The sequence below is a fragment of the Emys orbicularis genome, chromosome 4, assembly GCF_028017835.1.
Source record: "Emys orbicularis isolate rEmyOrb1 chromosome 4, rEmyOrb1.hap1, whole genome shotgun sequence".
In the NCBI taxonomy this organism is placed as follows: Eukaryota; Metazoa; Chordata; order Testudines; family Emydidae; genus Emys; species Emys orbicularis.
Window position 1 is genome coordinate 74791778 of NC_088686.1, and position 26636 is coordinate 74818413.

At 40.6% G+C, this 26636-nt stretch overlaps 1 protein-coding gene across 1 annotated transcript in view; it reads left to right on the forward strand.

Moving 5' to 3' along the window:
* The window catches only part of MYBPC3 (myosin binding protein C3), a 114699-nt gene that overhangs the window by 84128 nt on the left and 3935 nt on the right, over nt 1-26636 (forward strand). Inside the window, exons 24-30 of the mRNA XM_065404411.1 lie at nt 89-223; nt 2996-3163; nt 6107-6195; nt 14860-15055; nt 22892-23031; nt 23572-23731; nt 24299-24435. Of these exons, the coding sequence (XP_065260483.1) occupies nt 89-223; nt 2996-3163; nt 6107-6195; nt 14860-15055; nt 22892-23031; nt 23572-23731; nt 24299-24435 (1025 nt within the window). The remainder of the gene's footprint in view (nt 1-88; nt 224-2995; nt 3164-6106; nt 6196-14859; nt 15056-22891; nt 23032-23571; nt 23732-24298; nt 24436-26636) is intronic.

The following is a 26636-nucleotide window of genomic DNA, read 5'->3' on the forward strand; positions in this document are numbered from 1 at the left end:
TACACTGATCACTCCCTGTACATCTACCATGTTCTCTCACTTATAATCCTATATCTCAGGATTTTACTTTCTACTTATTTTCTTTTAGCTCCCCCAAGTGAACCAACCCACTTGACAGTGGAAGACATCTCTGACAGCACTGTTACCCTGAAGTGGAGACCCCCTGAGCGGATTGGAGCAGGGGGACTAGATGGCTACAATGTGGAGTACTGCAAAGAAGGATGTGAGTAAGCCCTAGTACACCTCTACCCCGATATAACACGACCCGATATAATACGAATTCTGATATAACACGGTAAAGCAGTGCTCCGGGGGGGTGGGGCGGGGCTGCGCACTCTGGCGGATCAAAGCAAGTTTGATATAACGCGGTTTCACCTATAACGCGGTAAGGTTTTTTGGCTCCCGAGGACAGCGTTATATCGAGGTAGAGGTGTACCACAGTATTGATTGAGCATTATCAGTCAGAACAGAATAACTAAAATATCACCATAACTACTACAGCTTCACAACAGCAGCACTACAAATAAGTACATCCAGCATCATTACATTAAAGCTTACCACTAACGATGGTGGACGTGATCCTAATCAAGCATTGCCAGATTTACTTCAGCATTCTCATAGTACCATGATATAATCGTATCAAGCATAACATTGTTGTCACACCATCATCTTCACAATAATCATCACAAACGGTACTTGCAGTTAACCACAGTATTGCAAAAAGACTCAGTGCATCACTGCAATCACCATCTTAGCATTTCTGCAGCATACAATGCAAGTCAAACAACCCATATCATCTCTACAGACAACACATTAGCAATGTCTTTTTGTATGTATGTACAACAACCAGCACAATGGGGTCCTGGTCCTTGACTATGGCTCCTAGGTGCTACAGTAATACAAATAAAATAAATACCATATCACCACGAGGCCTGGTCTACACTAAAACTTAGGTTGACATAGCTCTATTGCTCAGGGCTGTAAAAAATGTTGCACCCGCAGCACCATAGTTAGGTCAACCTGCCCCCCCACCCTCCCCATGTAGATATGCCTAGGCCAAAAGAAGGATTCTTCCATCGACCTAGCTACTGCTTCTTGGAGAGGTGGATTATCTTCTTCCACAGAAAAACTGTTTCTGTCAATGTAGGAAGTATTTGCACTAGGGCTGTCAATTAATCGCAGTTAACTCACACGATTAACTCAAAAAAATAATCCCAATTAAAAAAATTAATCATAATTAATCGCAGTTTTAATCGCATTGTTAAACAATAGAACACCGATTGAAATGTATTAAGTATTTTTGAATGTTTTTCTATATTTTCAAATATATTGATTTCAATTACAACACAGAATACAAAGTGTATAGTGCTCACTTTATATTATTTTTTATTACAAATATTGGCCCTGTAAACATGATAAACAAAGGAAATAGTATTTTTCAATTCACGTCATACAAGTACTGTAGTGCAATCTCTTTATCGTAAAAGTGAAACTTACAAATGTAGGGTTTTTTAAAAAAAAAAAACAGTGTAAAACTTTAGAGCCGACAAGTCCACTCAGTCCTACTTCTTGTTCAGCCAATCACTAAGACAAACAAGTTTGTTTACATTTATGGGAGATAATGCTGCCCGCTTCTTGTTTACAATGTCACCTAAAAGTGAGAACAGGTGTTTGTATGGCACTTTTGTAGCTGGCATTGCAAGGTATTTATGCACCAGATATGCTAAATATTTGTCTGCCCCTTCATGCTTCCATGCTGATAACATACGTTAAAAAAATAATGCGTTAATTAAATTTGTGACTGAACTCCTTGGGGGAGAACTGTATGTCCCCTGCTCTATTTTACTCACATTCTGCCATATATTTCATGTTATAGCAGTCTCGGATGATGACCCAGCACACATTGTTCGTTTTAAGAACACTTTCACTGCAGCTTTGACAAAACACAAAGGAAGTACCAATGTGAAATTTCTAAAGATAGCTACAGCACTCGACCCAAGGTTTAAGAATCAGAAGTGCCGTCCAAAATTTGAGAGGGACAAGGTGTAAAGCATGCTTTCAGAAGTCTTAAAAGAGCAACATTCCGATGCGGAAACTGCAGAACCCGAACCACCAAAAAGAAAAATCAACCTTCTGCTAGTGGTATCTGACTCAGATAATGAAAATGAACATGCTATGAATGGTCCGCACTGCTTTGGGTAGTTATAGAGCAGAACCTGTCATCAGCATGGACGCATGTCCTCTGGAATGCTGATTGAAACATGAAAGAGACATATGACGCATCTGGCACGTAAATATCTTGCAAGTTGGTGACAACAGTGCCATGCAAACACCTGTTCTCACTTTCAGGTGACATTGTAAAACAAGAAGCGGGCAGCATTATCTCTTGCAAATGTAAACAAACTTGTTTGTCTGAGTAATTGGTTGAACAAGAAGTAGGACTGAGTGGACTTGTCGGCTCTAAAGTTTTACACTGTTTTTTTACATGGTGATGCCATGTAATCTGTATTAGGTTTTTCTAAAGTGTCTTATCACCCTAGTATCTATTCACTAATGATAATCACTGCAGAGTTACCAGAATCACTGTTACATCACAGCATGACAACAGTGCTCTTAGTATCATGACTTCTATGCTGTTAGTATTACTGAAGAAGCACTAAATTCTGTCCTACTGCCATCAACTTGTAAAAATGCAGAAAAAAATGAGGTGATAAATTCCATTATTTGCACTATTGTTGTTAGAAGCATGTTTCTGTCACCATAGTATCTGAGTACCATATACATAGTCAAGGGATATATCAATTTCAGGAAAGAATTAACCTAACTCACTGCCTCCCTGTTAGAGCCACTCCCTTCCACTTTTATGAAATCAGTTGCAAAGAAAGCCCTCAACAGTCATCACTAAACTTCCTGAAGACACAGTCCTAAAGAAACTAGAGGGGACTTTAATTTAGAAAGTTTGTATTACTTTAAAACAGAAACCCTTTACTTGCAGCTACAGAGTGGGTTCCAGCTCTTCAGGGTCTAACTGAGAGAACATCTGCACTCATTAAAGATCTGGTCACCGGGGACAAACTCTACTTCCGTGTCAGGGCTATAAACCTGGCTGGTGAGAGCGAACCAGCACTAACCAAAGAGCCTGTTACCATCCAAGAGATCCTGCGTGAGTATCTGGAGTGAACAAGTATCACTTATCTATTTCCTTTAGGACAATTCTAATAATGTCCTTTAATGGAAATTATGCAGTGTTGTTGTAGCCATGTCAGTCCCAGGATGTTAGAGAGATAAGGTGGGTGAGGTAATATATTTTATTGGACCAATTTCTGTTGGTGAGAGAGACAAGCTTTCCAGCTACACAGAGCTCTTCCTTAGGTCTGGGAAAGGTACTTAGAGTGTCACAGCTAAATACAAGGTTGAAGAGATAGAATGTGTGCTAACTACTTATGCTAAACTAAGGGACCATCAGGGTGAAATGGCCCGTTAACATCCCGGTAGTAATAGGACAAAAAGGGGGGTTAGTGGGTTAACAGATTGTTGTAATAAGCCATAAATCCAGTGTCTTTATTAAGACCATGATTTTTTAGTGTTTAGCAAAGTTAGGAATTTAAGCTCCTAGGTTTGTCTTTTGAAAGCATGCATGTTTCCTTTGAGGATGGGGACTGATAGGTCAGATATAGAGTGATCACTTTGTGGGAAGTGTTCACCCACAGTTAATACAGTGTTTTTGTCTTTTATACTTTTCCTGTGTGAGTTCATTCGAGAACGTAGTGATTGTCTGGTTTCAACCACATAGTTGTTATTGGGACATTTAGTGCACTGGATGAGGTAAACCACATGTTGTGGTAGGCATTTATAGGACCAGTGGATCTTAAAAGGTGTGTTGTGAGGGGTGGTGATCATTGTAGCAGTGGAGATAAGTCCGCAGGTTTTGCTTTTGTTGTTCTGGCAGGATCTGGTGCTACTTTGAGTTGGTGTGTCCTGGTCTATGGGGAGCCTGCTTCTGATGATGAGCCTGGTCTTCAAACAACCCTCCAACCTCTCTGGGTGAAACGAGACAATCACTATGCTCTCAAATGAACTTACAGAGCAAGAGGATAGAAGACAAAAACACCATATCACTGTGGGTGAACACTTTTCACAAAGTGATCACTCTACATCTGACCTATCACTCCCATCCTCAAAGGAAACCTGCACAACACTTTCAAAAGATGAGCCTGGGAGCTTAAATTCCTAACGTTGCTAGACACTATGGCCAGGTCTACGCTACACACTTACTTCAATATAACTATGTCGTTCAGTGGTGTGAAAAATCCACACTCCTAAGCAATGTAATTATACCAACCTTAACCCCCAATGCAGACAGTCCTATGATGGCAGGAGAGCTTTTCCCGACGACATAGCTACCATCTCTCGTGGAGGTGGAGTTATTAAGCAAAGAGGAGAGCTCTCTCCCATCAGCTTAGAGCATCATCACCAAACAGTGCAGCCACACCAATGCAAGTTTGTAGTGTAGACCTTCCCTAAAAATCATGGTCTTAATCAAGACACTGAATTTATGGTTTATTACAACAATCTGTAATCCACTAAACCTCCTTTTTGTCCTATGATACAGAGGTGTTAATAGGCTACTTCACCTTGAAAGGTCTCTTAGTTTAGCATAACTAGTTAGCACATATTCTACCTGTTGGCCTTGTATTTAGCTGTGACACTCTGAGTACTTTCCCCAGACCTGAGGAAGAGCTCTGTGTAGTTTGAAAGCTTGTCTCTCTTAAGGGAGAGGAAATTCTGGGATTGGTAGGGTAAACACTTTCTTTAGAGTGAGGACAGAGCGCAGGCATTCTCTCGCTTGAGTATAACTCTGCCTATATTCTAATACTAGACTGTTCTCTCAAGTTGGTTCTGAACTATTAATTTGTTGATTCTGGAAACGTACAAGAGAGGTAATAGGATCTGGACCATAGTCAGTATATTTTTATTCATATTTCAGTTTTTTAAATGTTTACATTCTGCGTCCTGAAATGGTTGTTGCAAAGTCTGACTAAGGGGCGCTTTATTTATTTAATTATTTATTTATAAGAGTATTCTGGAAATAGATTGGTATGTTAATGTCAAACATTCACACTCCTGCGAACTGAGGCCAAGGACTCTCTGGATAAAAGCTGTTATCTGCACTTGCATGTCCTACTTCATTAGTTACCATCCTATCCACCACTCAATAGCAATAGGTTCTAATTCATTTGACTGCAGTCCAAAAGATATTAAGAGCTGTTAACTGAAGATTCCTCACTCTTAACTCACACAAGATGCCTACCAGAGTCCCACTAACAATAAAATGACCTAGTGTAATGAACTAGAGTTACAAAGCATCCAAAAACCAGACAGATATGAGAACAAGTACTCCAAATCCAGGCTTACAAATTCATTCTATAGATAACTGATATGGATGAGGGAAGGAGAAAAGGTAAGACAGAGTCTGCAAGAAAAACTTAAACGAGCCCGGATTTGAAAAGACAGAATACACTTTGCAATAAGATTCCCACTTGTAAAGGAAAAGTAAGCTGCCACAGATTACTCCCTTGATGCTGAGTACTGAAGTGCAACTCCTTCCACCGCTGGTCACAGAGGTGGTGTTGAGCGACTCCACAACAGTGATGCAAACCCAGTGGCTGATGTAGTGTTGGGTGGAGGATTGGAGGATCTGTGCAGCAGCAGTTTCCCAGCCCCTCAGCCAAGCCTGCCCATGCCCTGCCCCCTTGTTGCTATGTAGATGGGTACCCAGTGGAGCTGAGCTCCACAAAGAGGTGCATATACTATACAGAAACCTCCAGAAGCTTCCTTTGTGCAGTGGAACTGCACCAGTCCTGCTAGCAATTGATCCCGCAGAACTACAGAAACAAGGGCAAGAGTTGCTGTTTCAGATGACTATGTATAGGAAATTATCAATTTCCCCAATAGTATGAGTAGCCTTCACTCTGATTTTCTCATGCTCACAAGCACTTTGTATTGATTCCCAGTGTTAGGTATAAATTCTGTCTCCTTTGGTGTTTTTCCTTCATTTTCCTAACATTTCAAATAAAGACAGATGTCATATTTTCGTTATCGACAGAACGTCCCAAATTCTGGCTGCCACGCTATCTACGGCAGACTCTGGTGAAGAAAGTAGGAGAGACAATCAATATTGTGATTCCCTTCCAGGTATGTGATTGATTCAGTTTTGAAGTGGTTCTCTTTAGTTGCTTATCTAACATTTTATTTTTTCCTTACCCAAGCTCCCCTGCTGGCTGGTCACTGATTCCTAAAATGATGGGCTCATGTGACCTTTAACCTAGAATCAAATGTGATAGTAGTCTTATATGGTTGGATAGTTTACAGTAAATAAAGCTGAGATATGCAGCAAGTTAGGCCAGTCCTCACACTAGGTCAAATTCAGTTTGTTCACCCAACAGTTCTGAAGAAACTCAAATGTGAAATTGCAGAACTACTAACTGTAGTCTGTAACCTATCATTTAAATCAGCTTCTGTACCAGATGACTGGATGATAGTTAATGTGACACCAATTTTTAAAAAGGGCTCCAGAGGTGATCCCAGCAATTACAGGCCTGTAAGCCTGACTTCAGTACCGGGCAAACTGGTTGAAACTATAATAAAGAACAATATTGTTAGACATATAGATGAACATAATTTGTTGAAGAAGAGTCAACATGGTTCTAGTAAAGGGAAATCATGCCTCACCAATCTACTAGAATTCTTTGAGGGGGTCAACAAGCATGTGGACCAAGGGGATCCAGTGGATATAGTGTACTTAGATTTTCAGAAAGCCTTTGACAAGGTCCCTCACCAAAGGCTCTTATGCAAAGTAAGCTGCCACGGGATAAGAGGGAAGGTGCGCTCATGGATTGGTAAATGGTTAAAAGATAGGAAACAAAGGGTAGGTATAAATGGTCAGTTTTCAGAGTGGAGAGAGGTAAATAATGGTGTTCCCCCGGGGTCTGTTCTGGGACCAGTCTTATTCAACATATTCATAAATGATCTGGAAACGGGGGTAAACAGTGAGGTGGCAAAATTTGCAGATGATACAAACTTACTAAAGATAGTTAAGACCCAGTCAGACTGCGAAGAGCTACAAAAGGATCTCTCAAAACTGGGTGATTGGACAACAAAATGGCAGATGAAATTTAATGTTGATAAATGCAAAGTATTTTGGAACGCATAATCCCAACTATACATATAAAATGATGGGATCTAAATTAGCTGTTACCACTCAAGAAAGAGATCTTGGCGTCATTGTGGATAGTTCTCTGAAAACATCCAATGTGCAGCGGCAGTCAAAAAAGCGAACAGAATGCTGGGAATAATTAAGAAAGGGATAGATAATAGGACATATTACCTCTGTATAAATCCATGGTATGCCCACATCTTGAATACTGTGTGCAGATGTGGTCACCCCATCTCAAAAAAGATATATTTGAATTGGAAAAGGTTCAGAAAAGGGCAACAAAAATGATTAGGGGTATGGAACGGCTTCCGTATGAGGAGAGATGAATAAGACTGGGACTTTTCACTTTGGAAAAGAGACGGCTAAGGGGAGATATGATTGAGGTCTACAAAATCATGACTGGTATAGAGAAAGTAGATAAGGAAGTGTTGTTTACTACTTCTCATAACACAAGAACTAGGGGTCACCAAATGAAATTAATAGGCAGCAGGTTTTAAACAAATAAAAGGAAGTATTTCTTCACACAACGCACAGTCAACCTGTGGAACTCCTTGCAGGAGAATGTTGTGAAGGCCAAGATCATAACAGGATTCAAAAAAGAACTAGATAAATTCATGGAGGATAGGTCCATCAATGGCTATTAGCCAGGATGGGCAGGAATGGTGTCCCTAGCTTCTGTTTGCCAGAAGCTGGGAATGAGCGACAGGGGATGGATCAGTTGATAATTACCTGTTCTGTTCATTCCCTCTGGGGCACCTGTCGGAAGACAGGATACTGGGCTAGATGGACTCTGGTCTGACCCCGTAGGGCCGTTCTTATGTTTGTTTACAATAGTGTAAGTCTGGAGTACATCCACTGGAGTCAATGGATTTACTCCCAATTTATATCAGTGTAACTGAGCAAAATTTGGCCCTCTGTTCACAGATCAGATAGCAAGCAGTGAATAGCAAGGAGGGGTCCAATGATTTAATGGAGAGAATCAAAATAACAATGATCCAAAACAATGATTCAGATCTGGCTTCATGTATTTAAGATATATACGGTAGTTCAAATTCAATTGTTTAAATATATTTTAACACAAAGGATTTTTTGTTGTTGACAAACAATTTTATGTATGTCCCTCCTGTTCATTTTTGTTCTGATAAGTTATTTAAAACTGAGTGTTCCTGCCCTGCGTCATTCACGATACATTGTACAATCTGCACAATGAATAAGACAAGATATCAGCTTATGCTCATGCAATTAAAGATGTACTATAATGCCAGGCAATAGAGTTAAAAAGTTGTGAGTGTACATTTAAAGATATTATATAATGAGGCAGTGCTGTCTTATTTAATGTCCTCAGTTTGATGGCTTTTACTACAATCCAAATTTCACACGCATGCACATGCACTACACTCTTTATCAGAAAAAATGGCACATGTCTAAGTAAGATTTTTAACCCCCATAACCCTTTTCGATAGTATTAATTATGTGCCAGAGCTTTGTATAGGCATCTTTTTTATTATTTAAATAGAAATAAATAAATAAATAATCTGGCCAAATTACATTAAAATATCTCACTTCCTTAAGGACTTGCTTGGCAAACTTCAAATTTCTACCCCCTGCTGCTGAGGTATTAACAATGGGTTAAGATTATTGTTTCCCTCTTTCCTCCTACTGAAAAACAAATGAACCATTTAAAATCAAATTCTCAATGCAAATGTGAAAACTTCGGAAAGTGACAAGCAACTAAAAATGGGGGGTTATAATGTAAATGCTTATTCCACCTTACCTATAGTTTTCACTACATGCTCCAGTTGTAATAAATAATATACAATCATATTTTTATCATTTCACATTTAGGACAAAATATTAAAGAAAAAGACAACAAAAATCAATCATGTTCATTACATTTAATTTAAAAAGATAAGTATTCAAAAACATCTTAAGGAAAGAAAAAATCCACACAAATTTCAATATCAAAAGTTTATTTCATACAAATAATTGTCATCATTCACACTGGATTTGACACTGACATTCTGTGTGACCTTGGGCAAATAATTTGATGTTTCTCATTTTCCTCATCTAGAAAATGAAGAAAATGAAACTCCTTTAGTGTCAGGGGTGGGTGTTTGTGGAGATTCATTCATTAAGGGTGTAAAGCTTTTTGAAATCATCAGATGGATGGAGTTAGAGATATGCAAAATATCATTTCAGTAAGTTAGAGAATGTGTATATGTAGTACTTATAAAGTGCATATGTTGGGGATGGATGGGAAGTGGGAGTACTGTATATACAGATGAGTGGAATCTATGTAAAGTACAGTATGCATGTGTTATGGCTTGTGGTTTCCAGATTATGCAAAGAGGTGTATATGCATGGGGGTAGGGCCGGTGCAAGGAAGTTTCGCGCCCTAGGCGAAACTTCCACCTTGCACCGCCCCCCCCCAAGCCCTGCGGCAGCTCCCAGCACCCCCCCTCCGCCCTGAGGCGCCCCCCGCGGCAGCTCCCCCTCCCCCCAGGGAGCCGTGCAGCAGCTCCTCACCCCAGCTCACCTCTGCTCCGCCTCCTCCCCGAGCACGGCACCCCCGCTCTAATTCTCCTCCCCTCCCAGGCTTGTGGCGCCAAACAGCTGATTGGCGCCGCAAGCCTGGGAGGCAGGAGAAGTGGAGCGGCCGCTGCGCTGGGAGAGGGAGTCTGAGTCGCACGTGTCAGTGCGCCGCCGGCAGCCCAGCCCAGGAACGCTGTAAAAAAAAAAAAAAAAAAAAATTGGGGGCACTACTATTCAGCTACCTTATAAGGGTATTATGAGGCTGAATTAATGTTTGTAAAGAAATCTGAAATCCTTAGATGAAAAATGCTGGAGAAGGGCAAAAGCCGAGTAATTAGTAGACCATGTCTTTTCTTATAGAGCACTGTAATCTTTCCAAAATTAACTAGACAGGTTCTAGAAGGAGTATTATGTGCTATTACTGGGGACTCAAGGTATTCCTTAGCTGCCTTCCTGCCCATCATATATCTGTGAATGCTAGTATCTACAAAACATTGTTAAAAAAAAATCACTTTTCTATCTCCCTCCAGTAAAGCCCCTGAGGCTCTTCTGGTGTGCCATTCACCTACTCTGCCTCTCACTGTTCCCTCCAAGATTAGATATTGCTCATTACAGAAATCCAATCCTCTGGGATATGAATTAGGAACATGCTTTCTATGGGTTCATGCTTTTCACAGTCTATAAATAAGAGTATCAGGATATGAAAACCAACAGTGCAAACATTTGCCCTATTTCATTAGTCACTATAGCATCTTAAATAAGGGGTTGTTATAATAAAAGTGCCTACACAACCATACTATAATGACAGCAATTGCAAGGTTAGATTTAAGAGGACACTTCCATAGTAAGTTTCTATTTTGAGCTAGGTATACTTTCAGAAAAAGTTGCTAAAATTTCTCATGGCTGTTCTTTACCGAAAAAAATTAGGGACCGATCTTCTGCCTCCTCTAGTCCCTTTGAGCTATTCCATTTTGCAAACAGGTTGAAAAACCAGACAAGGACCTGGCCCTAAATGCTTTGGTAAATAATAAATAGATGTTTCAGTCCAAAAGGTAATTGTTTTCCTTAAAGTTATAAGTTTCTTTAAATAAGTCCCCACCTTGCCAGTTCACATATAATACCACTGCCATGTATTATGTCAAGATCTTGAGAGTGATAAAATTCAATTGAGGAAAGAAAGATTTGCAAGTTAAACTGGATTGCTCTGAGCTCCAGAACTTTTAGGTGTAGAGAGGATTCTTTGTGCCTTAAGTATCATGGATAAACACCTCACATTTGGGTGAAGGCAACTGGCACCCCTTCCCTCTGCGGCACTAGTGAGTGAAATGGGACACTTTGCATACCATCTCTGGTTTGTCCATTGGAACAAAAATGAAAGTACTTTAATGAACCAATTACTTGGACTGTCCATGTTATCTTTGTGAAGGTGGAACACAGTCCCCCTTTAAAAAGAACAGGAGTACTTGTGGCACCTTAGAGACTAAAATTTATTTGAGCATAAGCTTTCGTGGGCTACAGCCCACTTCATCGGATGCATAGAATGGAACATATAGTAAGGAGATATAGATACACATACAGAGAACTTGAAAAGGTGGGAGTAGCCCTACCAACTCTAAGAGGGGGGGAGCAGAGAGGTCACATAGATGCATGAAGCCATATGATCCAGGAGCCTTAGCATGCCCTACCTGTCTTGTTATGGGCATATTTGAGTATTGGAGATGATGTTCAGGCTAATCCACTGGCTAGGTATGAATTTAAGGCTGTGCCTCTGAACTCCAATATTTCAGTAAGCATGAGTGTTGATTTTGGTAATCTCAGAGACCCAGAAACTGGAACAATTTCCTGAACTGATGAAGCATCCTGAAAAGATTTGCCTTAAATCACCAGGGATAAATGTGGACTCCCACTCTTCTGAAATGGACTGTTATTACTGTTGAGCATTTGGTGAAGACCTTTGGAGCTGTGATATGACCAAATGGAAAAATCCAATATTGATACTGTTGATTCTATGAAACGGAGGTACTTCCTGTGAAACAGATAGATGGTAGTGTGGAAATATGTGTCCTTAAAACTGAGAGCAGTGAACCAGTCCTGCAGATCTAGGTAGAGGAGGATGGACAGTAAGAACTTAAGATGAGTAAAATGCCTAAAATCCAGGATAAGACTTAATCCTCCCTTCCTTTTGAGAATGAGAAACTAACAGGAATAGAATCCTTTTCATATAAATTGTTTTAAACTTCTTCTATGGCCCCCAGTTGAAGGGAAGAGGCCACTTTTTCTTTCAAATTTATCCTCAGAAGGGTCCCTGAAATGGGATGGAGAGGGAGGGAGGCAGCTATGGACTGGAATAGGATGAATAAACCTCATCCTGTACTTTGAGAATCCACTGGTCTGAGGCGATTCTATTCCATGGCAAGAAGAAATAAGGCATTGCAAAATGGGGAAGAAAATGGAAGAGATCTGTAAAATGGTCTAGTCCAAGGCTCTCAACCTGACCATCAAACTTACTGCTGGCAACAGCTAATGATCCAGAGGACAGAGTAAAGATCCTATTCCTAGAATAGCATGGTTACTTTCCAGGTGGCTCAGCAGGTGTATAATTTCTGGCCAGACCTTTGCCTGAAGGTACTTGTATCTAAAAGAGAACTTCCTTGTAGTGGCAAAGAAAACCTAGAGGATGCTCTTGGAGTCTCTCAGAGGAAGCAGAGAATCATCTTGATTTAAAGACCTCAGGACTTTCAAAGCACAACTCCTCGATGGTGCTTCTGCAGCATCTTGAGAAGTCTGGAGGACTGTAGCTCAGAGAATCTTTCCATAGTTACTGCAATGGCAAATGAGAGGGCAGCTTGTCAGAGGCATTCATTGCTGCCTGAAAGGAGTATGTGATGTTGGCAGACCAGGTACCAGCTCATGCCAACACCCTTAAGCCTCACTGAACACTTACAAATGCATAGCTGGAAACCAGTGTGTTAGCATTTTTAGAATAGATGTTAAGTTTCTAAGAATGTGTTTAGTGTTTGGACTTTATGAAATGCTTGTGAGTTGCTGCATGCACTAATATCACTTATAATATCTGTATCCCACATTATAAGGTAATATACGTAGGGTGACCAGACAGCAAATGTGAAAAATTGGAACGGGGGTGGAGGGGTAATAGGAGCCTATATAAGACCCAAAAATCGGGACTGTCCCTATAAAATCAGGACATCTGGTCACCCTAAATATACAAGTGTTTGCTTTGTAACTATAAAAGTGTTTGCTATGAAGCTGGAAACCCCCCCAGTCAGGAGAGAAGCATTACCACGTGTGAAATATTAGTTTACCATTAGAGTTATCATCTCCGCATGCCTTCTTTTCTTGGGCAGGGCACCAGAGAAACGATTGTGGAACATCAGGGAACAAAAGACTTTGTTCCCCCCACACCCATGAAGAGGGGACATGCACAAACCCTCATTCCATCACACATTGAACTCTGGGGGAAGGGAATAAATATCCCTGACCAGAAGGAACTGCATCACTATACTGCTTGGAATTTGGAGAGGGCAGTATTTCTAAACTTAAGCAAGTGATCCTCAAGCTGTTTAGCTTGGGTTAGCCCTAGAAGACGTCTAGAGGTTGCATATTACAGCAATTTCTATACCTTTTAAAACCTAAGACTGTAATTCATTAGTATGTGTATGTTTACTTGCTTTAACCTCATAAATAACTCATTTTTTCCCCTAGTTAATAAATTTGTAGTTAGTTTATTATAGGATTGGCTACAAGCATTGTCTTTGGTTTGAGATCTGAGGTACAAATGACCTGGGGTAAGTGACTGATCCTTTGGGACTGGAAGTAACCGACTATTGATGTGATTTTTGGTGTAAGGGAACATCTATCACAAAGTAGGCTTGCCTGGGTGGCAAGATAGACCACAGTGCCTAAGACAACTGTCTCACTCCATGTTAAGTCTGGTATCGTGCTTGAGGAGTTCACACCTCATACTTCATTGGTGAAATCTAATTATAGAACACACAACCAGTTGGGGGTTTGTGCCCTGGTTCTTGACAGACTGCCATGAGGTTGGCACACATGTTCGTGAGCCACTTCAGACAGCTTGACAGAGTGCTTTGCCACCAACTGTCCTTGTGAGACTGTCTTTTTCTGACTGATTTCTGGTATCCTCAAGCAGCTGATCAACAAGAGGCAACCAGTTTGTCCCAGGTGAATAAATCAGTTAACCAGCAAACCTGGTAGAACTGTGGATTGTAATGTGCCTAATAAATATGGGTTCCTGCCCAGAAGTTCTAGGCACCTGGAATCTTTATTTCTAGAGCTGTACTTTGGAGGGCCAAATTGTTTGGACGTTTCTTAGGCTGCAGAAACAATAAGAACCCCAATGTAGGATTAAAAAAAGCACCCAAAGCACTTTTGAGGGGCTAAATATCAGCTGTCTTGGAAGTGGCTGATATTAATGGATGTGTAAGTTATAGATCTTTTATTGGCTCCAGAATGTCTTCATTTATGGGCACAGCTACTGTGCCTGACTGTTTGGAGCGAAGTATATCAAACAGTTTATGTGATTTGTCCTGCACTACCAAAATTCTAGATCCAAGGATGCTGCAGTTCTGGGCAAGAGCTTCTGGAAGGCCTTGAGAGCAACTGGAGATGGGAGTCAGGGACTGGCGGGGGGGGGGAACAGTAGCTGGAGTAACAGCCTCAACAGAAAGCACATGGAGGTTTCTGTTGTTCATCTTCCACATGCTCTCAATTTCCTCATCCTCCAAAGAAAAGGGGCATTGAGATAGCTAGCTCTCCTAATGAATCTAAAAGGGAGAAGGTAACTTCAGCCTTTTGTCAGTGTTTGTTCCCAGAATGACTTTTGTTAAAATGGGGTATTATATCTCCATTGCCCAGTCAGAACATGGTGCTACTGATCCATGAGAATGGAAGAGAAATAGCTGGAGGGGCCCAGGAAATGGGGAAGCAGCCAAAGAATCATACGTTCATCTATCAGTACAGCATCTGAAATTAATTCTTCTATTTTTATAGACCAAAAAAGAAAAAAAAGACCCTGAAAAAAGCAAATCTGTTGTTGTCCAGAGAATAAACATGCTCTTTTCTTCCTGCAGGGTAAACCTAGACCCAAAGTCACTTGGACAAAAGATGGTCAAACACTAGACGCCAAAGAGGTGGGAATTCGGAACAGCACCACAGATACTATCCTGTTCATTCGAAAGGCTGAGCATCACCACTCAGGGACATATGAAGTGGAAGTTCAGATAGAAAACATGAATGATAAGGTTGCTATTACCATGCAGATAATGGGTAAGAAACTTGTGACTTTAAAGCTCAACATTTAAAATAGTGGAATTAGTATGTGTATCCTTCTGCACACAGAAGTAGAAAGTATGGATCCCAGCCCTGGTGGGCTTGTGCATGATTTTACTATAGCCAGGTAGGAAATATGAATCCAGGAATTAGTATGCTGGTGTCATGATCCTTCTACACCCAGGGGTTGTAAATGCAAAAAATCATGGGACCAGTATGTGTATTATTCTACTATTCCCGGAGTTAGAGAGGGGCGCTAATACATTAGTAGGAGGATTCCACTTTATTCAGGTTGTGAATTTATCCTAACTTTGTAAAATAATTCAGAGAATACTTGTCTAATACAATTATAGCAGACAGAGATGGAAAGACCTATTAGATCAGCTAAGGCCTTGTCTACATGGTGCATTAGTCCACACCAGTGGGTGTAAATTTTGGAGCAGGTCATGGACTTACTGGCCTTTGTGGACCCTGCTGGCACATACGAAAAGCTCCCTAGTGCACGTTAGTGTAGTTCTTCACAGGACTACCTTAACACACACTAGGGAATGTTTAGTGGGTGCCAACAGTGTCCACAAGTCCAGTTAGTACACAACACACTAATGGTACACTAGGATTTACAACCCTCTGGTGCAGATTAACATACTAAATAATGCTAATACTGATAATACAAAATAATATTTTATCTTTGCTTTTAACCATCTACAAATATTTTAAGAGTAAAATGTTGCTTAGCCACATTATACACATTTTGCTCTTCTAGGAGGAAAGGTTAAATCACTTCCTTCAGACCTGATCATTTTTGTTCTCCTCCTTAAATTTCCTCCAATTTGTTAATATCTTTCTGGGAATGTGTAATTTTATTGAATGTTATTATTTAATATAATTTCTGACCGTTTAGAATTGAGAATATGGAGCTTATTGCATATTGTTGAAAATTTGATAGATAGATAAAGATGGCAAGAGTGAGCACCTAATGGTTCTAGACACAAAGGACCTAAGGCATGCTCTGGTCCTGTACGACAATACTAAGTATTTTCCTTTCAATGTTTGGTACATCTCATACCATAAAAATGACTTTACGTGTAAAAATATATATAAGTTGTCAGAGAACCATTTCCCACAGAAACTTAATGGCTGATAAAGTGTGAGTAATGTTATTACACTTAAGATGTACCAGGCCTGCAGGACTGGTGTAAGTTTTCTAAATTCTTAGGTAGATAGCTTTGCCACAACATTAAATAAATTTCAGTTAATCTCCTACTAATAACTGAAAGGGCTTGGATACTTGCAGAGCATTCTGCAGCCAAAGCATGCATTTAAATTACTGACTTAGCCCCTCATTCATCAGAGCTGCCCTACTTCACTTCTGTCAACAGCACCTTCTGCTCTCCAGATTTGTATGTTCTTGGCAGGAGAGAAACGTGGGAGAAACAGGCAGGCTGTTTTTTATTGACAGCAGTGCTACAATTGCTATGTAACAGCACGCATAGGTCAGCTGGAAGGGTGAGAGCCTAACCTGGCTGTCAAAGAACCAATACATCAATCACTGATCCTTTGCTAAATCAGTTAATCAGCTAAGCTTCCTTGACAGATGTCTACTTGCTGAGGGATTAATGCCTATAGCCTCATGTGCTCTTACCTTTTGAGGACTGGGGTGAGGAAGCAGGCAACCAAGAACAGGACTGTCCTGAAGTAAGTCCCTTTCATCCCCAAAGAGAAGAAAAAGAACTATACACTCTCAAGCTGTTTGAAGCGGCTCGGGAGTGAGAGTAGCAACTTCAGGCAGACTGTTAAGAAGCAGAGCACAAACCCCAAACTGATTGGGAGATCTATACTTAGATTTCAGCAACCAAGTATCAAGTATGGGCTCCTCAAGCACTGTAACAGCCTTAACACAGAGAGTCCACTTGGGTACTTTGGTCTATATTGCCAGGTAAGCCTGCCTTTGTGATACATGGTCCCTTACACCAAAAATCACAATAATATTCAAGTTACTCCCAGTCCCAAAGGACCAGTCACTTATCCCAGGTCAATTGCACCTTAGATCTTACACCCAAGAAAACACTTGAAGCCAATCCTATAATACATTAACAAAGGATTTATTAACAAGGTTAAAGCAGGTAAACATACATATACAAATGAGTTACAATCTTAAGTTCAAAGGATGGTAGAAGCTTCTATCATAAGCAAATTCTTTAAGTCCTTTATGGCTAACCAGGCCAAGCACTGACGATCCCGAGCTTATGTTTAGAAATCTTGCCCTCTCAAAGTCCAAGCGGCATAGAGACCCAGTTTCTTCTTGTCAGGAATTTTTATTCCCTTCCCCAATAGTTCAAGTTCATGGGACAGGTCCTTGTACACTTCTCTTCATGGATGTGGGGGGAGCAATCCACAAAGTCTTTGTCCTTTAATGCTTCACAATGGCTCATTTGGTTTCATTTGTGTGCAGGACCTAGCATCTTTGGTAGGAATCCGGACTTTACATTAATGTAATGCTTCTTTCCTATTTGGTGAGTTACCGGACATGTCTACGCTACAAAATTAAGTTGACCTCACTTACATCAGCGTACAGCCGCTGCAGTAATTACATCGCTGGTGCGTGTTTACATTTTGCTCCTTATATTGGCAGTGAGCATCCTCACCAGGAGTGCTTATACTGACTGTGCTGTCAGTATGGGGCACTGTGGGACAGTTTCTGAAAGCCAATAAAAGTTGATGTAAGCAATGCAGTGTCTACAGTGACAATGCGTCGACCTAACTACATCGACATTGACTCTATGCCTCTTGCGGAATTGGACTTAAGTCAGCGTAGTGGGGCAGTTACATCAGCAGGAGTGAAATTTAATGTAGACACTTACAAAGTTAGGTCAACAAAAGCTGCTTTGCATCGACCTAGCTCTGTAGTGTAGACCAGGCCATTGTTAGAGATTTACAATGCATACCTTAATATAATCTTAAGTGAGATAAATACATGGGGCATCCTACAACCATTTGATAAAGTCTAGACACATTTTTATAAATCTAATACTATTTTAATAATACTAACACACAGATGAGCCAGACTGGTTTCCAGCTATGCATTCATCAGTGTTCAGTTGGGGCCTAAAGTCCTTGGCATGAGCTGGCACCTGGTCTGCCAGCATCACACACACTTCCTGCTATTAACACCAGCCCTTGGTGTCAAGATAGAAACAAAAGAGAAATTGTTTAGAATTTATTAATTGGTGTATATACAGATTAGAAATTATTCATTGTGTTCTAAAAAAATATAACAGTCATCTGGTCCAATATTGTTAGGTATTGGTAGATTCACAAGTAGTGGGGTTGCTGTAGAGCAGGGTTTCTCAAACAGGGGTCGCCGCTTGTGTAGGGAAAGCCCCAGTAAGTCCCTCGGCCTGCACCGCTTCCAGCAGCTCCCATTGGCCCAGAGCAGCGATCCGTGGCCAGTGGGAGCCACGATCGGACGGACCTGATAAACAAACCGGCCCGGCCCGCCAGGGGCTTTCCCTACACAAGCGGCGACCCGTTTGAGAAACCCTGCTGTAGAGGTTTTACACACAGGCAGATACATAGGTATATGGTGTAGAATTGTTATAGTCAAATAAGTATGGAGGTGTTATTCAAGATAGAAATGACAGGCTGACATTTTTCTTGGTATAGCAGATTGCAGTTTTTAAAACTTCCAATCCAACATGACACATTTCCACATTCTGATGGGCAGTGCTGCTGCTCTCGCTGTTTCTATGTTCTGTACTTCAGAAAGAGAGAAGAAAAAGAATTAAGGCAGTCACTGATAGATGTGGAGGCGGAAGGCTTTTACTCTGAACTGCAGATGTGAGAGCGAGGATGGAGAACAAGCAAGAGGGAAAGAGCAATGCCTTCATCCAATCTGCAACTCAGCTCCAAAGATTAGCAGCTGGAAATAGCTGGCTGTAATTGTTTTTGCCTTATTTCAGCATAGCCCTGGTGGCTCATGTATGCCTGTGAAGTGAGTTGGTATACTATGCTTTGGCACAGAAAGCCACAGCATAGCTAGCAATCCACTTAGGTTGGTTTAAGGGTTGGATTTATCACTATTCTGTAGAATATCATCCCTTACAGACTTCAATTACACAAAACAGTGTTCCACAGTATTGTCTTGTTTCACTTAGCCCCAATTCATCTCAATTCTGGCTCTGTCAATTTTTTGCCCTAATCTTTGCATCCCTAGGTATTTGTATTCATTACACAGAGTTGTAATCTTTATCCATTACATGGCTAGTTGCAACTTCTCCCTTCAAACTGATTTTTGAGATGACTACAAAAATGAAAGGCAGAACCACTGTAGTAGCTGAACACATCACAAACACTGAATAAATCTTTCATGATACCCTGTGAGATACTTCTGCTATCTATATTTTACAGAGCGTGGAAACTAAAATGGAAATACAGTTCTGTACCTTTACCCAATCATTTCCCCAAAATTCCAGGAGCCTTTTTAGTTAAATTCATTTAGATGTATTTTCTACTCTGTGTCTGGAATGTGCACTCCAAATCATCACTTCACACTGCTCTTGAGGGTGTAGAAGTGTTACCAATAAACAACAGCTGGATCCATTTGAAAGCTCCAAATATAAATAACCCTTGACTCAGTGCTTTGTGATTCTTTTCTATTCATGGTAGTACAGAATTTTCATCTCTTGTTCAGCCGGGCAGTGAGGGGGATAGAAAATCATTCCATTTGTGTCAAAAGGAAAATGAAAACTTAAAATTGGGGATTGTCTGCATATTGCTGGCATTTAAAACAATGTATCATAATTTCCCTTAACAACTCTGTGTTTAGGTTAAGAAGGATGGAGGAGAGAATCAATCTTTATGGGACTTTCTGAGTGCTCCAGAGATCAGAGCAGTTTTCCATCACCGCACTCTGTCTTGAAAGGAAGAAATGGAGCCATTTCAGCACTTTACAATGGATTCCTGCCGTCACTTAGGCAGGACAGTAGCATAGGTGCTGGAACTAGGGGTGCAATCCCCTGGCTTGAAATGGTTTCCATTATATACAGGGTTTACAGTTTGATCCAATGGCTCTCAGCACCCCCACTATAAAAATTGTTCCAGCACCGCTGGACAATAGAATGATCTATATAGAAATGCCACAGACAGATCCAGAAATAAGAGCAAGAACTTTCTGCAGTTTACAGGCAGGAGGTGATCATCCTTCAGTGCTACCTTGGTTCTGACTTGGCCTTAAACCCAGGTTGGAGGGATGCAGGATATTGGTGATAGGTGTGTTTGGAGGCAGCCTGTAGCTAGTTTCTAAGTTAATTTGCTCAAAAATGAGAGGTCAATCAACAAGCAGTAGTTTGTGAAATCTAAGTTAAATATAAATAGACCAGACTGTGGTATGCTTTAAGGTGGATGGTAACTTTCTCTCATCAAAGGTGGTGTGGAGTTGACAATCTCTGTAAGAATCCACAGATGTCTTTAACTAGCCCATGATGGGCATAGATCAGTCGTCAGTAGTGAATCAGATTTCTTCCAGCAGTCCTATAGTTTCTTGCTATGTGAATGAGCTAAATTCATTGGAAGGGGAAAGGTGTTTTAAGGCTCATGAATAGCTGCTGGTGTCCTGATCTTATAATGTTGACAGCTCTTTGAAAGGCGCTTGTTGCTGGGATATGAGGAAGCAGTTTGCGTTAAAAAGGTGGCTCACAATCTGGAAAATTGTACAGGGTATTACTTGTAAAGTTGATGATATATTAGCTACAGTAGAGAAAAATCTTGCGCTGGAGTTTAACTGCCAGTTTTCTATCATTGTCATTTGTTTCCTTTCCTACTGCTCCATCTTATCAGAAACCAACAGTGATCTGCTGGGATGAATGCAAGGGTGCTTTTAGGTACCAGTGTGGTCAACAGCAGAAGCCAGTGTACAAGGTCAAAGTCTCACCAGATCTTCCAGTTCTTGGTTCTTCAGTTGGGTATGGATTTCACTGAGGATGCTTCAGAAATTATCTGGGACTATGAGTTCATAGAACAGGGGCAGACTACTTATAAAACCGTCTTCCTGCATTATACCTAAGTTTTTATATCAATTTGAAGGTTATAGTGGACTGCCCAAAATAAAGGTCAATCCTTCAATTTCCTTTGTCCACATCTAGACAGATGATCCAGTCTAAGGTGTGACTGTGTTTTAGTCCTTCATGAGGCACCTGATTATATCATGGGGGTCTGAGGGTGGACATGATAGTGGAAAAGCCTGATGCCATTCTGCACATTTTAAAAGTGGACAGGTTTGGGCTTTGAAGTATTTCCAACAGGAGCAAATTCCAGAGACAAAGCCCTCCCCTACTGGCTTCCAGCTCCTGCAAGCTTCATCCTTGTGAAAGATAGCTGAAGTGATACAGATGGCAAAGAGGAAATGGGGCTCTCTAAGATAACAAGAACCTGGGCCATAAAGGGGTTTGTAGAAAATCAGCATCTTGAATTTCACCCAGAAGTGACTGTCCACTATGGAAGAGAGAAACACACAGGTGTAGCATGCTCATGGTAGCCCACCTCTAGCCAGAAGGTGGAGAACCTCATTTTGTACTAGTCAAAACTTCTTGGCTAGCTCTAAAGAGTGCATTGCACTCATCTAGCCTAGAGGTATAAACAAGGCACAGATAAACATGGTGAAGAAAGCATATTAAAGTACTTATCCTCTTGATCAGCCATGGATGAAAAAGTATTTGCTATCACTGATAAAAGCTGGGAGTCTGGTGCAGTGATGAATCTAATAAGACCCAAGAGAATGAACCAGTTTAACAGTACGTGGGCAGACACCCTCAATCAAGAGACAGGTTAAAGGTCCTCAAAATGTTTCTCTCTGCCAATCCACATCAACTCAATCTTATTTGGAGTGAGTTAAAGCCATCCAAATCACACTCTCTGGCTGACATTGGGACACCATGGATATGACTGAATACTTCTGAAAGCAAGAAATAGATCTAAGAACTATCTGCAAACTGATAACACTGTAGCCATTATATATCACAATGTTTCACCAGCTTTATATAGACTGTGTAAAAGAGCAGTGACAAAACTCAGCCTTGTGGGAGTCAGCTGAGAGAAAAAGAAGTCACCCACCCTTAGCCTCTGAAAGAAATGTGTGGACCCATTCTACAGATCCAAGGAGTTTAAGGATTTTGGATGCTAGAGTTGGCCTGTCACTGCCTTTTCACTGATGTTCCCAGAGACAGGAGGTTAGAGACTTGGCAACATTCAAGTAGAACACTGGTTTCTTCAACAAGGGCAGGACTACAGCTTGTTTAAACATTGCTTTTACCCTCCCATAGGAGAGACATCAACAATCTCTCCAATAAAGTACTCAAGCATTTCTAAGTGTCTGGCCTTCATCAGTCTAGCTAAACATAGATCCAGTGCCTAGGTGGTTCAATACACTGCCCTCAGTGCATACACGACCTCTCACTGAGAAACTGATTAATTCAGTCAGAGAAAACTGTGTATAATAAAAGACTGGCAAAAAGAGTTAACTCCCATCCAACATTGCAAAAAGTTCTTGTTTGATTCAAAGGAGAAGTTAAGGTTTGGGTGGTTCCTGTTTTTGTTAAATGGATTGCCGGTCTCTAAATAGTATGCAGAAGGATAGCATGAAGAATAGTGCAGGTACCTTAACTGACTTTTTTTTATTTTCATGTTTTAATTTTCAACTTTAACTCTCCATAAAATAAGTGTGTTACTGTGGGATAATTACACAACTTAGTAACAATTTTTTTCCTGCTTGGAAGGAAATGCTGAAGATCAAAGATCCTGAAACAAGAACTGAGTTTGTCTGACTTGTTTCCTCTGTAGACAAACCTGGTCCACCTCAGAATGTGAAAATCATAGATGTGTGGGGATTCAATGTCGCTCTGGAGTGGAAACCACCCCAAGATGATGGCAATGCACAGATCTCAGGGTACACAATCCAGAAGGCTGACAAAAAGACAATGGTGAGAGACACTGAGGCTTGCCAATAATTTCTAAAGTCGCTGAAATTGGGCGGGATGAATAGGGCCAGGTAGAGCATGGAAGTAGGATGCTGAACCAGAAATTACATATTCACTTTCAGGGCTTGTGTCAATTGACATGATTTTTGATCTTGTTATGTTGAAATTGAGTAGTCATGTTGATTTCATCTGTGATTATGGGCACTAAAGCGGTCTCTGAAGACTTAGGAAGACAGACCTACAATAAGCATAAGGGATAGAAACTTGTGTGTTTTATGCAAGTACATATACAATTTTGTGCCAGAATGAAGATCAAAGTAAGAAAATAGGTAAGGTTTTAATTTCCCTTAAAGGAATCTGTGTGCTATCACTTACTCTATCAGGAATTGTTATCCATTCCCAAAATCATTGTTGCTTGGTAGGCGGTCTTCTTCACTAATACTGACAAAGAAGATCTGCATACCACAACTAGCACCATCTCTGACCCTTTAAACCTTTTTCAAGATGTTAGAAAAAGTAAACTAATGTACAATCTCATTATAGGAATGGTACACTGTTTTTGACCACTATCGACGCACCAACTGTGTAGTGTCAGACCTGATTATGGGGAATGAGTATTATTTCCGTGTCTTCAGTGAAAATGTGTGTGGACTGAGTGAAACTGCTGCAACAACTAAAACTCCTGCCTACATACAAAAGACAGGTAACACACATTCTTCAAAACAAAGGTCACAAAAGACTGACTCATGGATAAACACCAGTTAGCAAGTTGAGTAATGCATTATAGACAGGAGAGTACAGAATTACTGGCATAGGAGCAGAGACTTTTTCATTACTTAATACTGGGCACTTACAGCTTCTAATCTTTTAGACTCTTTATAAATTAGACTGTGACATATTTCTTTATTTTCAGCCACAAGAATCGTGAGTCAGGCCCCCCAGAAATCATTAAATTAAAAACAAATTTTGGGGTTCTTATCTTCTGGGTTTTGAATCTTTAGAGTTCATGCTTTCAAGCTTTTCCATGCAACCATGAAGGCTAGAAACTTATTTTTTAAATGAAAACAGAGTCTCACATAATCCTAGGACTCCAGGAGCTAGGGCTTTTAGGAAAAAATACCTCATTACATCACAAATGTTTGCAACGCTGATGTTTTAACACTACTGCTTTCCTAAAACAGCATAGATAAAATAAAATTACAAGTAGATTGTGTTGACTAGGCAAGATTTAAGACAAAATTCTTACTAGATTACTCTGTTTGAATTGCAGGCACCATTTATAAACCACCCAGTTACAAAGAGCATGACTTCTCTGAAGCCCCCAAATTCACTCACCCCTTAGTAAGCCGTTCTGTGATCTCTGGATACAATGCTACACTCAGCTGTGCTGTAAGAGGAAGCCCCAAGGTACAGATTACACTAGTTTTCAATCTATATAATTGTGACAAGTCAAAAGCCTACTATAACTACCCAAAAATCCATGCCAGCTTCATGTAATTACACTGTTCTAATTACTGATCTACATTATAGGACACCAATCCCAATCCATACTATCCGGCCACACCCTAGAAGTAAATAGTGTTCCTGTGAAAAACCCAACCACCAATAAAAGCAATACAGTGATACAGCACGAAACCTAAGTTTTTAAATGCCCAAGTCAGGAAGTTGAAAATTACAGTTGGCATAGCAATGTTAATTCTGGCCCCTTCCATGTATATATTATAATTGGGTCTTTCAGCCCACAAAGGACAACGCAACATACTATTATTCACTTAATAGAATGCAAAGGAAATACATCTTTTTCTATTACCTACAGTGCACCTATGTAACTTTGTGTGTTTCTGAATGCATATTGTGTGATCAAGTAGTAAAATACCCTGCTGTAATTTGTATGTGCAAGGGGACAGCATTTAAAACAAAAAACAAAAAAAACACACACTCAGGCAGGGGACACTTTCTTCACTCTCAATTATTTGCTGAGCTCTATTCAGGGTGAACTATACTTTGTACCATATTGATATGGATATTAGGAAAAAGCATCAGAAAGAATATCAACCACCGTCTAAGATTAGATTCAATCTCTGAAAGCAGGCTGAACAGGGGGGAAAAGGGCCTTATACACACTTAAGAAATTTACCATGCTAAATAATAATTGTTCCTCAATCAACTAAAACTCATCTTGTATCCAATACACAACTGTTCCAGTTACCATTGATTTTCACTAACACCTCAGATTATGCTTTTTGTGGTTGTTAAATGAGTCAGTCATTTGAATCCCAGTTTGGATGATTCTCCCTCTCAAGTAAGCACAATTGATGCAAACCCCTGCCCATCCTGTCATCCCACAGTGCAAACAGTCACTCCAAAGTGGCTTCTCTAGACACCTTTCTGCACCTGCAATGCCAATTGTGTGCTTGCCAGACGACACATACAAATGGCTCCATACACACTGTACAGCTGTTCTGCATCTTTTTCCAGAGGCAACACTTCCTGGTGATAGAGCTTTGACATTTTGGATAACTCTATACCTGAGACATCTTTGATAGTATAAAGTGCATTCCATGAACATGCTGCCACTAGGCAGAAGCCAATATTCATGCCCAGATAGCACTGTGACATGAGGTGGAATTCCAGAAAGAGCAAGATGGCTATTGACAAAAATATAAGGGTGGACAAAGTTGTTCAAGAACAGTAAAACTGCAGGTGTCATTAATATGATTCAGCATGACTAGTATGGATGCACAAGACTCGTCAAGCAGACAAGGCCAAAGACATACAATAACAAAATAGTGATAATAATACCTTTCATCAGTAGATCTCAAAGCTCTTTACAATGGAGATCAGTATCATTACTCTAATTTTACAGATGAGGACACTGAGGCCCAAGGCTGCTAATTTTAAAAACAAAACAGATGCCACAAAGGTTTGGTTCTTACTATTTAATCCTAGTGCTGCATTAAAGATTCCACTAGGTTTAGAGACAGAGGGTAAAAACGGGTCACAGTGCAAGAAACATTATTTTCATTTCAATTTTTATTCCACCATCTTGTTTGCAAAAATAGAAGACCTTCTTTAGTCCCACACTGCAATCAGAAGGGGAAAACATATCAGACACAAACATACCTGATTAGCTGCATATATGCAGCTATCAATACTATGCACCACAACTGACATTAGAGAGACTTTCCCTCCTGTACACGCAATGCTTCCCCTCCTGGCACCCAGGCAGCATGAAAGAGAAGGAGGAAGTAGAGGGGTGATATGCAGGGTGGAAGGAGGAGGAACAGGCTGGGGGATAGGAGCAGAAGTGGACAGGGACAGACTTGGGGGATTTGAGCAGAGGGGGACAGAAGCAGGGGAGATGGTAGGGGAGACAAGTAGAAGGAAACAGGGACAAAAGAATCTGTAACAGCCACAGAACACTCCCCTACAGAACCCAAAACTGAACTCAGGATTCCCAAGTCCCAACATTCCTCTGTCCTCAGCAAACAGCTGGCAAACTCATTGATAAAATCTGTATCTCATCCCCCCCTAGTGACTGGCCCACAGTCTACCAGGAACTGAGATACCTCAAATGGTAGAGATCTGTGGTGAGGATTTAAAAGTGG